We start from the raw sequence: 14174 nt of genomic DNA, 5'->3' as shown, positions 1-14174 counted from the left end.
TGATTTATTAATCGTTGGTTTCTGCAAGCCTTTTTGTTTTCTTCATAAAGACATAATGCATAAAAAATCTGTATATCAGCAGATTATCATGTTGGCTACATAGACTATATATAAATAGGTTGCCTATGAATCAGGATCTAATTGTTGCCAGGGTCTAATTTTGCTGCTGATGATATGATTTAAAATATGACCCTTGCCTTTTCGGGTTGTTACCATGGATGTATTAAGAGAACTGTTGTAGACAACGCACCAAGCTAGCTAAGCCGTGAACTATCTTGACTGCGGAGTGTATCTTTGGCAGCAGGCGGGATCTAGAGACCGTAGGCTGTCTACCGAAGTCGGGCGGGCCGGCGCAGTGAGTAGCGTGGTCCATCCTGTGACTGACTGACACCCGCTTGGGAAAAAGTTACTCTGAGTTCGTGGACACACTGCCAACATGTCTGGAGACGATGAGACACAGGAGCAGACCATCGCCGATGACTTGGTGGTCACCAAGTATAAAATGGGGGCCGAGATTGCGAATCGTAAGTGAAATGCAGCGGTAACGTGCCGTTTTGACTATGTCCATAAGTATCAGGATCAGTCTGTTAGCTAGCAGTGTCAGCTAGCTAGCGTTACTACCCAAGCAGCAGCTGTGCCATGTGCTGCAGCAGTGCCAACGGTAGATCATATTAGAAAGCGGGCCTTTGTTTAACATAAATGAAACATAACGTTTGTTATATATTTAGACCGAGGTTTTATTTATAGCAACCCATAGTTGTTTAACGACTCGTTGCTGTCACATTAGCCTGGTGAGCTATGTACGTATCGTTATGTGGCTGGGCTAACATTACCTTACTAGCAAGCGTTAGCTAGCTGCTAACGTTAACGTAACAGATAACAATGACAAGTGCAAATTTGAATGGCAATATGGGGTTTTTCATAGACTGAGTAAACGACATTTAAATGTAATGTTAAGTCTACAGCTTATTCAAATTGACACAAAAAAATTGTTATGTAGCTAAGAGACTTTAAATCAGATTTGTCCAAAGTATGGTCATTTAAAGTAACGTTAAGCAGAATCTAGCTAGTTAAAATACCCAGTACTCTGAAATGTTAATGTAACGTCAAACATTAATTATTTATTGAACTTTGAAGAATAAAACAAAAACACAAACTCAATGTTAAGTCACCAACATGAATCGTAAACTTGACATGCTGTTATTACTTGTGGTGGAAGCAAATATACTACGCAATAAATTATTTTCAAGGCCACATGCACACAACAGAATTAGTGTGATGTCATAATTACGAGTTGTTAATGTACTGTAACGTTAAATACAATCTAAATCTATCAAACCTAAACGCATCAAAAGTCAGTTTGCACCTGTATTTCCAGTATAATAATAGGGATCATAAAGTAGTATACACTTTTACAAGTATAAGTATACCATTTTTAACTTTAATTGATCCAGGGAAGGCTTGCTAAGCACAGACATGCTTTTTCAACCGTGCACACCTTCACACTCTTAGGTTTCACTCACTCACACCTGTCAGTTGCCCAGTTCAACCACAGTCTTTGTTTGGCCATAATTCATTTGCCAGTCTGGTTTACATCAATGACACTCTTGTGTCCTTGTGGTTTTGTATTGTAGCTTATCACAGCTGACCTACTTATCTGAAGTTAAGACATCTAATTTACTACTAGCATTATGCTATTTCAAGCTGATAAACAGCTGTCAGACAAGCTGTCAAATGTTTATCTTCTACTAAATGTAACATCAGCTTAGTCTAAATCAAATGAGTTGTCCACAGTGTAACTTGCTGTCAACACTCACAAGCTATTAATTGAGCCTTGAACAGTAAGCACGAGTCATTCTTTGTGTTACTGGTGACCAAACTATCCATCCTATCTATCCACTACTGTGGATAGTTTGTACAGAAAAATGTACAAACTATAATAGTGCTGGAAGGATTAGATGATCAGTTGAGTGAACGGACAGACAATTAATAGATGGTTTTTGGACTAGGGGTTAGACAAAAACTTAGGGGGCTTTCACACCTCATTTAGTTCGGTTGAATCGCACTAGAGTTCGTTTTCCTCGTTGGTGCGGTTCCTTTGGGCAGGTGTGAATACAGCAGTCTCACTCGGATGCGCATAAGCAGACCAAACAAGAACAAGCAAACTGTAGCCTCTTGCAATGTTTCTCTCACAGAAATAGACCGCGGTCAAGCTCGCCGTCGCTTGAATTTCCGTGGTCAAACCGTGGTTTAGCTGTTGTTAAAGTTGGAAAACAGACGCCAGCAGAGCGAAACAATGTCTGAACAATTATTTAAATTAAATGAGCTGGTTTGACCATGGAGATGCAAGAAATATGCACTACTCTAGAACACAGTATCTTCTTCCTGTATTTACTTTCTTGCTCCCGGCCCAGACACATCTGATCAGTAATCGCTGGTAGTGATGCATTTTGCTACGCTTGGATTTTTCTTACTGTAAAAACCAAAGCAAACCAAGGGGAAAATGCTCCAAGTTAATAAACTCATCAACTGATTTGGACCAGAGCAAACAAACTATAGGTGTGAAAACGCCCTAAAAGATGTCACTTTTGAACATTTGGGAAATTTTAATGTGCTTTTTTTTTTTACTATTTCCTGACATTTTATGGAACAAATGATTAATCAACGGACCCAAAAAAATAATCAACAGAATTAACGATAATAAAAACAATGGTTAGTTGCAGCCCAGGACAATGTTACTGACCTAGCATTTAATAATAATTGTATAATATAATAATAATAATAATAATAAATTGAATTTATATACGCTTTTCATGGACTCAAAGTCGCTTTACAGGGTAGGGTAGATTATAAAAACATAACAAAACAAAACGAGCAAAAAAAACAAGTAGAACAAAACAAGATACAGATGAAAAAGGGAGGGGGCAGGTGGACTATGGGTAGGCTGAGGTGAAGAGATGGGTCTTGAGGCGGGACTGGAAGATGGTGAGGGACTCAGAGGTGCGGATCTCTTGGGGAGGGAGTTCCAGAGCCTGGGAGCTGCTCTGGAGAAGGCTCTGTCCCCCAAAACAGCGCAGTATAATCATATCATTATTATAATCGTATAATAATCATTGTATCTCTTGTCTTGCAGAGGCTCTGAAGACAGTGGTTGGGGCAGGTATGGCTGGAGTCTCCGTGCTCAGTCTGTGTGAAAAGGGAGATGCCTTCATCATGGCAGAAACTGGGAAAATCTTCAAGAAGGAAAAAGACATGAAGAAAGGTACATCTTTAGTTGCATTTCATCAGTCACTGTCACCATCTCCTACTCGGCACTCCCTCATTCACTCCCTCTCTTTCGCAGGTATCGCTTTTCCTACTTGTGTTTCAGTTAATAACTGTGTATGCCATCACTCCCCTCTGAGGAGTGACTCTGATGTCATACTGAAGGACGGGGACATGGTCAAAATGTAAGCTGCCGAATTTATGCATGTCCATCCCATGTACTAGAAAAATTATAGTTTATATTTTATTTGCAGTTCAGACTTTCTTACATGTTATCCTGTTCCGTTTGTTCACAGTGATCTGGGTGTGCATGTTGATGGCTTCATCTCCAATGTGGCTCACAGCTTCGTTGTCGGAGTGACCAAGGTATGTCATCACTGTTGAATTATACCTGCGCTGCAGCGCTTATTGGTTGATTCTCAAGAGCCATGATTTGTAATGTAATTAACTTAATTAATGGTAGTCGCGCCATTAACGGCTAGTTATACTTTATTTCGTCCCTTGTAACTTTCCTCTAAATTTCCTCCTGTTTCACTTCAGGACAACCCACTGACCGGACGGAAGGCTGACGTTATCTTAGCAGCTCACCTCTGTGCTGAGGCTGCTCTGCGTCTTGTTAAGCCAGGAAACCAGGTAACGCTCCTAACCTGACCGCTGACTAGAGTGACGGCATCACTGTACACACCTCGTCTAACAAACATCATTATGTCTCTCTCCCATCAGAACACACAGGTCACAGAAGCATGGAACAAGATTGCAAAGTCATTCAAGTGCTCCCCTATTGAAGGTGAGTGTTTGTGAGCATTTGGCACCTTCAAGCTCTGTGATTTCAATGATATACATTTTCCGAATGTAATTTGGCTCCTTCAATGTGTGCAGGCATGCTGTCCCATCAGCTCAAACAACATGTGATCGATGGGGAGAAAACTATCATTCAAAACCCAACCGACCAGCAGAAGTGAGTTCACTCGGCAAGTGCTTCCTGTCACAGACCTGATGGGTGTATATCCAGTGGATGATCTTGTCCCTTGTTTTTGTAGAAAGGACCATGACAAGGCTGAGTTTGAGGTGCACGAGGTATATGCAGTGGATGTGCTCATCAGCACTGGAGAGGGGAAGGTGAGAGGAATTTTTGGTATGAATTTGATTGTTTTGCTTAATTTTGCAAATGTCTTTTAAGGAAAGGTATTTTTGATATAATGTTTTGAAATTCAGGCAAAGGATGGAGGTCAGAGGACCACCGTTTACAAACGAGACCCCAACAAGGTGTACGGCCTAAAGATGAAAACATCTCGCACATTCTTCAGTGAGATGGAGAGGCGCTTTGATACAATGCCTTTCACTCTGAGGTAGAATCTTTAAACTTCAGATCAGATATTTCACCTTTTTTTTCCCCCATTTTATCCTAATAAAAATATAATTTTTCTGTTTGTGTCCTCAGAGCGTTTGAGGATGAAGGCAAGGCCAGAATGGGCGTGGTGGAGTGTGCCAAACATGAGCTGCTGCAGCCATTCAACGTGCTGCATGAGAAAGAGGGTGAGTGTAACAATGAGGGATGTAATAATGGGTTTTGGAGACCATGAAAAATCTTATAGGAAAACTTCACATGGTACCTAAATCTGTAGAAAAATGTCACTGCACAGGTTGTACTGGTAAAATTATTTCTTTTTAGGCCTACATGATTTAATTACAGCTAAGCCTTCTGGCTGTCCCAGCTTCTAATAAACCATGCATACGAGAAATGCCTTGGTTGTCAATCAACAAGGAAAGGATGCTGGCCTTGCAGGAACCCTGGGGAGCGTGGCTAACTTTCTGCCGTCGCTCCCCACATTCCCCGCAGTGTTGTCACTCGACTGCCGGTCCTCTTCTGGTGTTAACAGCTGGACAGTGGTCTTGAGCCCCTTTTAACACGTACTGCAAACCTGAAATTGTCTAGACCAGAGTAGGGGTGCACAACAATTAATAACCCACAACTAACTCTCTTTAAAAGGATAAAACACCATAGCATATAACAATTTGTGACTTAAACAGTTTCTAACACTAATAATTTTACATTTACAAATGTACACCGCCCAACGGCATGCTGGGTAACATTATAGCTGCTAGCTAGCCAGGTAGCATAACCGTCTGTTTCGCTGGGAGAGGCTCCGTTCGGTAGGCTACTGCACATTCAAGAACCAAGAAGAAAGTTAGCTAGAGGATGAAGAAAGACCGGAGATACACCAGAACAACATGTGCTCAAGAGAGGAGCCGTCGGTTGTTCCGAAGTTTTTTGTTTCTAAAAAATCAAACATAATTTAGCCACTGTTGTTGCCCGTCACTCTAACGTTACTCGGCCGTGCTAACGTTACTGTGCTAACGTTAAAGACATGTCACTTCAAGCACGCAGCAGAGCAACATTATGAACGCAATCCACCTCCGGTCCCGCTACAGACCGTTGAGAAAGACTGGTTCGGAGCAATAATTAAAACTCTGGATTTAAGATGTCTTGTCTCGCTGAAATACGTCCGCCAACCTGCTAACGTTATTCAAACAGCGAAGGAGGCTGACAGCAGAGCTACGTTCAGTCGCCCACTACAACCACACTACTACAACCTAACTTACCTGTGGCCAAGGTAGTGGTTATACAGTACTAGCTTACAACTATTTTGTTTTGAAAGGGAAACAATGTTAAAATTGTTTTGTATGTGTAGGCTATTCATTCGATTTGAGTTTATTTTACTACTTTGCAGTTTGCACAATAAAAATAGTTTAGCTTCTGTAACTGTTTCATGGGTTTTCCTTCATATAAAGTTATCGTATAATGTCGTGGAGCCAAACATGATTACATTAACATGTTTTTGTGATATTCTATGTACTATATATAGGTGGCCCATTATGGTTATTTATTTAAATTTATTTTAAGAAGTTTGATTACATATATATTTTCGATTTGAATGCACCATTGTTTTTTAAATAACAAATAAATAAGAATTCAATACATTACATCTATGTTATTTTGTCTTAGTTAGGAAGGTCTGGTGCCTTTAGTCTTATTAATTATTTCAGCAACGGTATCGGATCGGTATCGGGTATCGACAGATACCCAAAGCCCTGGTATCGGTATCGGGACTGAAAAAGTCGAATCGGTGCATCCCTAGACCAGAGGTGTAACGAAGTACAAATACTTCATTACCTTACTTAAGTAGAAATTTTGGGTATCTATACTTTACTGGAGTAATTATTTTACAGCAGACTTTTTACTTCTACTCCTTACATTTTCACGCAATTATCTGTACTTTCTACTCCTTACATTTTAAAAATAGCCTTGTTATTCCTATTTCAGTTTGGCTTGTTTTCATTCCGGCTTGTCATATTTAAAAAAAAAAAAAAAAAATCTATCCGGATAGAGTGAATTTGATTGTGGTTGGATGAGAAGTATAAACATATCCATCGCACCTGCACAGATCCGGTGCTAATACGGCACCGGTGCCAACGACCGTTATCTACCGGACCGAATTGCAACGCGGATTTCGGTGCCTTATTAGGTGCCACTTAAATGCCTGCGCTTCTCTCTGATGCTCCGAAAACAGACGTTAGAGGGAACTGAAACATCGCCGCACGGGACGCAAGTTAATACTACACTTGGCAGCAGGTAACGTTAGCCTACCGCTAGCTAGTAGCTGGAGTAAACACGGTTAAAATGCTGACAGCTAAACGGTGTAAAAGTGTGTCTGTATTTCACTGGAGAGGATTGTAAAACCAGACTGTAACTGCCGTTGTCTGAAAAACACAGACTCGGCCTGAAATAAGTTATTATTACGTTTTTAATAAATCATTTAATTGACCTGTGGCCTTAGCAATACACAAGCCGTTCTTTAATGTCGCTTTGTGCTCCTTTTTTTTTTTTTTTTTTTTAAATCTACTTTTTATTGTTTTATATTTTTGAACAGACATTACTTTTAAGTATTTTTGAAACCAGTACTTTTACTTGAGTTAAAAAGCTTGAGTTGATACTTCAACTTCTACAGAAGTCTTTTCAAACCCTAGTATCTGTACTTCTACTTGAGTAATGAATGTGAATACTTTTGACACCTCTGGTCTAGACATTACCCAGTGGAGCTGTATGTAAGAATGTAAATGTCCAAATCAGTTGGATAGTGTAACTGGAGAGACTCTTTGGGATTTGGGAACTCTGTCGCTAAGGGCCAATGCCAAAATTGGCAGACAAATTTAATGAAGGGCAAGAGACTCGGTTGTCTATGACCAAATTAGGAACCAACGCAGTATAATTCGCGTCATGTCCTGTCTGCTGCACGCTGTTGTGTGAAAGGAAAAACGCTGGACTGTCTGGACCTGATGCCTCGGACTGACACTATGTCCGAGTGCACTTTACTGATGGCTTGCTTTATAAAGTAACTGCATAAAATGAATATTGCCAGTTGTAAAATCCTGTCTCATAGTATTATAAATTGCGGGGCAGGGTTAGGGTTTTTAATAAGCATTTAAACTCACCTATGTTTCTTACAAACTGGACTTCCTTGATTGTATTTCATTGTCTCACTGATACCTGAAGCAACACAACTACAGCAATTCAGACATATTAGTTTTTTTGTTTGGTTTTTTGCTTTTATGCTATTTTCAGTCGGAGCAGCTGTTAACAAGTCAAAACATTTCTTCAGCTAATCAGTTCATTAATTTAAAAAATCTGGCAAATTTCTCCAGCATTATTGTCCTTCTGCAAAAAAATGCAGTCATGCGCAGTCTTTAAATTATAGTGCTTTTTAAAATAGGATGTACAAATATGCCTTTCTAACTATCTAATTAGTATTGTTTATAAGAATCGGCATATGCCTCCTCTAATATGCAATTCTGAGGGTAATCCTAACAAATTAGTTTTGACAATGCATTTTAATCAGTTAATGAACAGCACTAGTGTCCATGCTTCGTTTTGCCTTACGAACTGAAACATGAGTTGTATACCAAGTGGGACTGTTAAATGTAACTTCATCAACCTCATCTTTGTCCAGGTGAAACTGTTGCCCAGTTTAAGTTCACCGTGCTGCTCATGGCCAATGGACCTCTGCGAATCACAAACAGCCTCTTTGAGCCAGAACTCTACAAGTCTGAGCATGAAGTGGAGGACGCAGAGCTGAAGGTAAAATGTTGTTTGATGAATAAGGTATTGCATTCCCTTCTCGAAAAAGAATGGATTTGACTAATGGGGTCGCTCTAGCATTCGGTTTGCCGACTAGGCATTCTCAAAGCCATTATGTGTTGATGTATTGTGAGGTTATGAAAGTAATTGTCTGTCCTTTTTATTTAAAGGCTTTGCTTCAAAGCTCAGCCAGCCGTAAGACTCAGAAGAAGAAGAAAAAGAAGGTGAGTAACAGGGCAGAGTGTTTTATGAAATAAGAATACATGTTACATATGTTTCCCTTTTTTAATTTCAATATTTTTTTCTTTTTAAAGGCCTCAAAGACTGTTGAGAGCGCAACTGGACAGGCAATGGAGACTGAAGCTGCAGAATAGATTTCTCTGACAGACATCTGATGACCCAAAGAACAGACGTCACGAATCCTTCTGTCCCAGCTGTCTGAGGCACTTGCGGGTGTAGCCGCTGTGAATACCTCTGAATCTAACTGATGTCAGTCTGGGATGATGCTGCTCCTAATTTCTGGCACTCCACCTATAACACACACACACACATCCCTAGTAAATCAAACTGTCTTTGAGACAGCCTTGTGCTCTTAACAGTGGCCAACTCTGCTACAAAAGAGGATATTTTGTGCAAGGGCATAATACTCACTGGAACATTTAACAATTTGACTGACCTTGAGCCTTCGTCCCTTTCTCCATAATAACTGTAGATACGACTGAAAGATATTGAAAATAAAATGAGTTTGAGAGTCTCCAAGGATGATGAATGCAAAATACTGTGTCAGCGTAATTGTGTGACATTAGATAATTTTCTTGGGGTCAAAAATCGGAAGCCATGCTTTTTGAAATGAGTGTAAACTTGTAATGGGATACATTTGTAACACCTGTCTTTAACCCTGAAGTTATAAGCATGACATTGGTCATTATTACTTTTCACTTCAGCACAATTACTGCATTGATACTGCTCTCATTAAGGTCTGTCTACTTGTACATTGTGTACACTTCTAGGAATCTACTGTAGGTTACTCAGCTAACTAAAACTGACAATTAACAATATACTGGTTGAGTAATTTAACTGGTAAAAAAATAATTTATCAGTTGTGGATGGTCTAACTCCTGCCAAGGATTCAGCATTCAGTCTTGTGGTGCCACCAGTGAGTCTGACAGTCTGTGTTTACATAAGAATTCCATACCTGTGAGATATATGGATGCTTTTGTAAAACAAATCCCAATTTCAGAGACTATTTTTGGAAACATTAAAAAGCCACCTGACATCATTTGTGTGGTTGTGTTTTTGGGTTGTGTGTATTCAGCTGATTATCCTGATTAGTGAAAGTCTGTTTTTCAGGATTTTGAACATTAATGAATCACTCTTCTCGAGTTATTTTACTCTCGTTACATAGCATTTATCAAAAGCTAAGTCAGGAACGTGCGAGAGATACCAGCCACCGATCATAAAGAAACAAACTGCAAACTTTACTACAAGAAAATATATATTTGGTGGGAGAAATGCATAAGCATTAACATATTTCATTTATTGGTCTAAAAGTACTCTTAGTGTAACCCTAATTACAATGTAGTAAGAATGTACCTTTATGAAATAGCTTGTGGTAGTGATATGTAGTTGATATCTGTGTGATTTGGACCAGAATCAGAAGAAAACTAGATTAAGAGCCAGAGAATTGAACGTCAATAAAGAAACTAAGAGACCAGGATAAAGTTGAGAAGTGTATTAATATACACAGAAATTTGGCATACATACAGATAAAACACAGGTATGAAAAATGACAAACTTAAATAAAGTGTGCACATAAAAGAAACCCTTTCCAGTTCTATGAGCTCAGTTGTTCTTTGATGATGTGAGTTCAGAGATGTTCAACGTTGGCGCCCTTATGAGATTTGGTTCTGTTTGTCCTACCACCATGAAGAAGGAATCCAGAGCAATCTGTCTAAGTTCAGAGTCTCAATCCTGTAGCTCGCCACACAGCTAACTGGACTGGGAATCTTTAAACTGGAAATCTATTTTAGCATTAACATATTTCATTTATTGGTCTAAAAGTACTCTTAGCATACTGGAAAGGGCTTGTTAAATTTCTACTACGTGTATGTTTTTTAAGTTCCCCCAGGTTAGAAACACAAATTCACACTGTCTGTGTGTGTGTGTGTGTGTGTGTGTGTGTGTGTGTGTGGTGTGGTGGTGTGTGTGTGTGTGTGTGTGTGTGTGTGTGTGTGTGTGTGTGTGTGTGTGTGTGTTAAAATGCTGAGGATCTCACTTCTGTGTCCATAATGGTAGCTGGATCCCTAGACAATATCAAGCAATACAGTATCGCCCATCACATGTATAGAATTTATGCTGTAAAATTCTCTTGAATATTTGTATGGTTTATTAGTACATCAGTGAGGTCTGCTGCATGTGTGAACAGTACAAAGTACTGTAGAAATAATAATTGGATTAGATTGACTGTATTGTCCACCTCATTGGAAATTTGTCTATGGCTTCTCTCAAGTATAGCACAGTACATAGAATACACACAACACAGCATTAGAAACATACATATATAACATACAATAAAACATACAATAGTGCAAATGGGCAGGTAGCAGCAAATAGGTTATATCAATAATAAAAGAGAGCAAATAAACACATAAAGCTACAGCAATGGCTTAATACACCAAGTATTTGTTGTACACGCTTTACTTTATAGAAAACTACTTTTCCCATGTTTACTGAAGTCCAATGAAAGTGACGTAACGGCCCATATAAATTTGACGTCGCTAGATTATGACGTTCTTCTTGGAGACGATTCTTTAGCGGTCGGTACGTGAATCCTTTTAGCTGTTGGTATCAGAATCCAAGTTAATCATCGTATTTTTAAATCAATCGAACTAATCTTTTACATTGTCCAATTGTTTTTCAGCATTCCCTTCTCAACATGAGGGCGAAGGTTTGTGTTTTATGTCCTTATGATCAAATAATTGTTGTTTCCAGTGGTGCTAACATTTGCTAGCTAACGTTAGCAGCACGCATATTAGCTTTCAGCTGTACAATTCGTGTATTGCAATTTGTATCCCTTTTTAGTGTTCAGTTGAATACATGTATGTCTTCAGAAATGCATTGATTAAACGAGGAATTAATTTAACGTTGTCTCTTCGCAGTGGAGAAAGAAGCGCATGCGCAGGTAAGAATGCATGGCGCATGTTTTTGTGCTGTAGTATTACGTCTTTTTATACCGTGATGAAAATAAATTTCGGCTGATTGTTTCGGTTAATTACTTTATAGGCTGAAGCGTAAAAGGAGAAAGATGAGGCAGAGGTCCAAGTAAACCGTTGTCTCCGCCATGGCTGTGAAGGCACATGTTGCCAGCAAACCAGGCCGGCGAGCACAGCTGAAGACCCAGGACCCTCCCGTTGTCAAGTCTGTCAGTGGTGCCCATTTCAACCTGAGGCAACAGAGCTGCAGCAGCTGATTCAGGACCTGCTGGATGACGGACCTTATTTTCGGGATATACTGGACTCATTGTTCTTAATTCCTCAACTTTTGTCTTTTGTTTATACTGTGATTAAAGGTTTTGGTTTCTAAAACTGCAGATCTCGTTTTTTTTGTTTTAAAACTAGCATTTTCAAACGTGTGTGTGTCCCCAATGAGCACATTTCAAGACCGGAAGCTGATGTGGACATCAGGTTTTAGAAGAGGTATAACGTTTTTGATTCCCTATCTAGAAGGTCCAGCTTCTGACAAAACTGATCCTGTCAGTCATAGCATCAGTGTACTTGGATAAGAACTGATGTGTCCATGCAAAGTTCCATCATCTTTAACTTTGAATTCTGATCCTTTCTGTTTTCTCAACTCTCCTGGAGGTGCTGATGTGTGTGCTGGCAGAGCTCCAAGAGCCTGTCTCACTGACCTTAATTAAGTGGAGGAGGATGTAAACAAATGTAAGTTAAAGAGCACGGGTGGGAAAAGCTGGTGACTCTAGACTTGTTTAATAAAAAAATAAAAACTATCAAACAAATGACAAAACTGGAGGCAGCATGGCTTACAAGGACTACATTATGTCTTAACTCTGTGGTATAGGTAATAATAGGCTATTGGCATATTTGGTCTTGCTTTACAAAGGCTAACTTTCTATGTGCACTTCAATGGTAACCAATTAAAAACACTTCAAATAGCCTCTGCTGAGTTTGCAATTCCAGCAACTAAAAGCGTAAAGTTACATTCATTCTGAATATTGTGTGAAGTAATCACTATCATGAGCTGAACTATACGTTGCAGTAACAGTTACACATTTGTACATTATAACACAAAAACGAGTCAAGTTACACTTTCACTTGTCCATTCAATTTACAGCTTTTCTTGCTGCCCTAAATACATTTGCATTGTTGACAATAATTCCACACAAACAATTATTGGCAAAGCAAATCTTGACATTAGGCCCAGTTTGACATGTCATCTGTCTTACATTGTGTATCATTTCAACATCACAGATAAGACTCATCCTGTGACTGCTACTGTACTTCTGCTTCTGCCTTGTGGATAACAGAACAGCTTTCATCAGAAATGTTTCATTACTGGGCGTCTGGCTACCTCACCTGGTGGAGCGGGTGCCCATGAGGTTTGCTCCTCAATGCAGCGGCCGCGGGTTCGACTGCAGCCCTTTGCTGCATGTCGTTCCCCCTCTCTCTCCCCTTTCGTGTCTTCAGCTGTCCTATATAGATGAATGCCCAAAGAATAATCTAAAATAAAAACTGAGATGCAATGATGTAGTTGTTTATTGAACTTGTTTCTTACCGTTGACAGCCTTGCTAAACATGTGAACAAAAGTGGGTTATAGTTATGGCCTGGGAGGCATTTTTTTGTGATTGGTACAAATTTCTAGGAAACAGCGATATTTTTTATGAACACAGCATGGCCTATAAGGACTACATTATGTCTTAACTCTGTGGTAAAGGTAATAGGCTATTGGCACATTTGGTCTTGCTTTTCAAAGGCTAACTTTCTATGTGCACTTTAATGGTAACCAGTTAAACTAACCCCAAATAGCCTCTGCTATGTTTGCAATTGTAGCAACTAAAAACGTAAAGTTACATTAATGCTGAATATTCTGTGTGAAGTAATCACTATCATGAGCTCAACAATATGTTGCAGTAACAGTTGCACACTAACAGTTACACATTTGTACATTATAACACAAAAACGAGAGTCAAGTTAGACTTTCACTTGTCCATTCAATTTACAGCTTTTCTTGCTGCCCTAAATACATTTGCATTGTTGACAATAATTCCACACAAACAATTATTGCCAAAACAAATCTTGACATTAGGCCCAGTTTGACATGTCATCTGTCTTACATTGTGTATCATTTCAACATCACAGATAAGACTCATCATCCTGTGACTGCTACTGTACTTCTGCTTCTGCCTTTTGGATAACAGAACAGCTTTCATCAGAAATGTTTCATTACTGGGCGTCTGGCTACCTCACCTGGTGGAGCGGGTGCCCATGAGGTTTGCTCCTCAATGCAGCGGCCGCGGGTTCGACTGCAGCCCTTTGCTGCATGTCGTTCCCCCTCTCTCTCCCCTTTCGTGTCTTCAGCTGTCCTATATAGATGAATGCCCAAAGAATAATCTAAAATAAAAACTGAGATGCAATGATGTAGTTGTTTATTGAACTTGTTTCTTACCGTTGACAGCCTTGCTAAACATGTGAACAAAAGTGGGTTATAGTTCAATTCAATTCAATTCAATTTTATTTATAGTATCAAATCATAAGA

General features: G+C 39.4%; 1 protein-coding gene and 1 long non-coding RNA gene across 2 annotated transcripts; both read left to right on the top strand.

The window, feature by feature from the left end:
• Positions 1-329: 329 nt before the first annotated feature.
• pa2g4b (proliferation-associated 2G4, b) lies at positions 330-9680 on the top strand. Its single transcript, XM_039801040.1, has 13 exons — positions 330-524; positions 3134-3262; positions 3344-3449; positions 3561-3630; positions 3805-3897; positions 3988-4051; positions 4144-4222; positions 4305-4383; positions 4480-4613; positions 4706-4800; positions 8274-8401; positions 8572-8625; positions 8716-9680. The coding sequence occupies exons 1-13, from the start codon at positions 437-439 to the stop codon at positions 8773-8775; spliced, it is 1179 nt and encodes a 392-aa protein (XP_039656974.1). The 5' UTR covers positions 330-436; the 3' UTR covers positions 8776-9680.
• Positions 9681-11126: 1446 nt separating this feature from the next.
• Positions 11127-13792, top strand: LOC120559347. Its single transcript, XR_005639239.1, has 5 exons — positions 11127-11221; positions 11322-11348; positions 11560-11582; positions 11684-12339; positions 13778-13792. It is a non-coding gene; the product is annotated as an uncharacterized LOC120559347 (long non-coding RNA).
• Positions 13793-14174: the final 382 nt, after the last annotated feature.

Source organism: Perca fluviatilis, chromosome 5, assembly GCF_010015445.1.
Source record: "Perca fluviatilis chromosome 5, GENO_Pfluv_1.0, whole genome shotgun sequence".
NCBI classification, from domain to species: Eukaryota; Metazoa; Chordata; class Actinopteri; order Perciformes; family Percidae; genus Perca; species Perca fluviatilis.
Note: the sequence above shows the minus strand (reverse complement) of the source record. Positions and strands in the feature narration are given on the sequence as shown.

Excerpts from the sequence above, each read along its gene's own strand:
- pa2g4b (XM_039801040.1), top strand. The coding sequence starts at position 437 with ATGTCTGGAGACGATGAGACACAGGAGCAGACCATCGCCGATGACTTG. Across the intron at positions 3,898-3,987 it reads TTGTTAAGCCAGGAAACCAG|AACACACAGGTCACAGAAGC; the intron begins GTAACGCTCCTA and ends CTCTCCCATCAG. Across the intron at positions 4,614-4,705 it reads ACAATGCCTTTCACTCTGAG|AGCGTTTGAGGATGAAGGCA; the intron begins GTAGAATCTTTA and ends TTGTGTCCTCAG.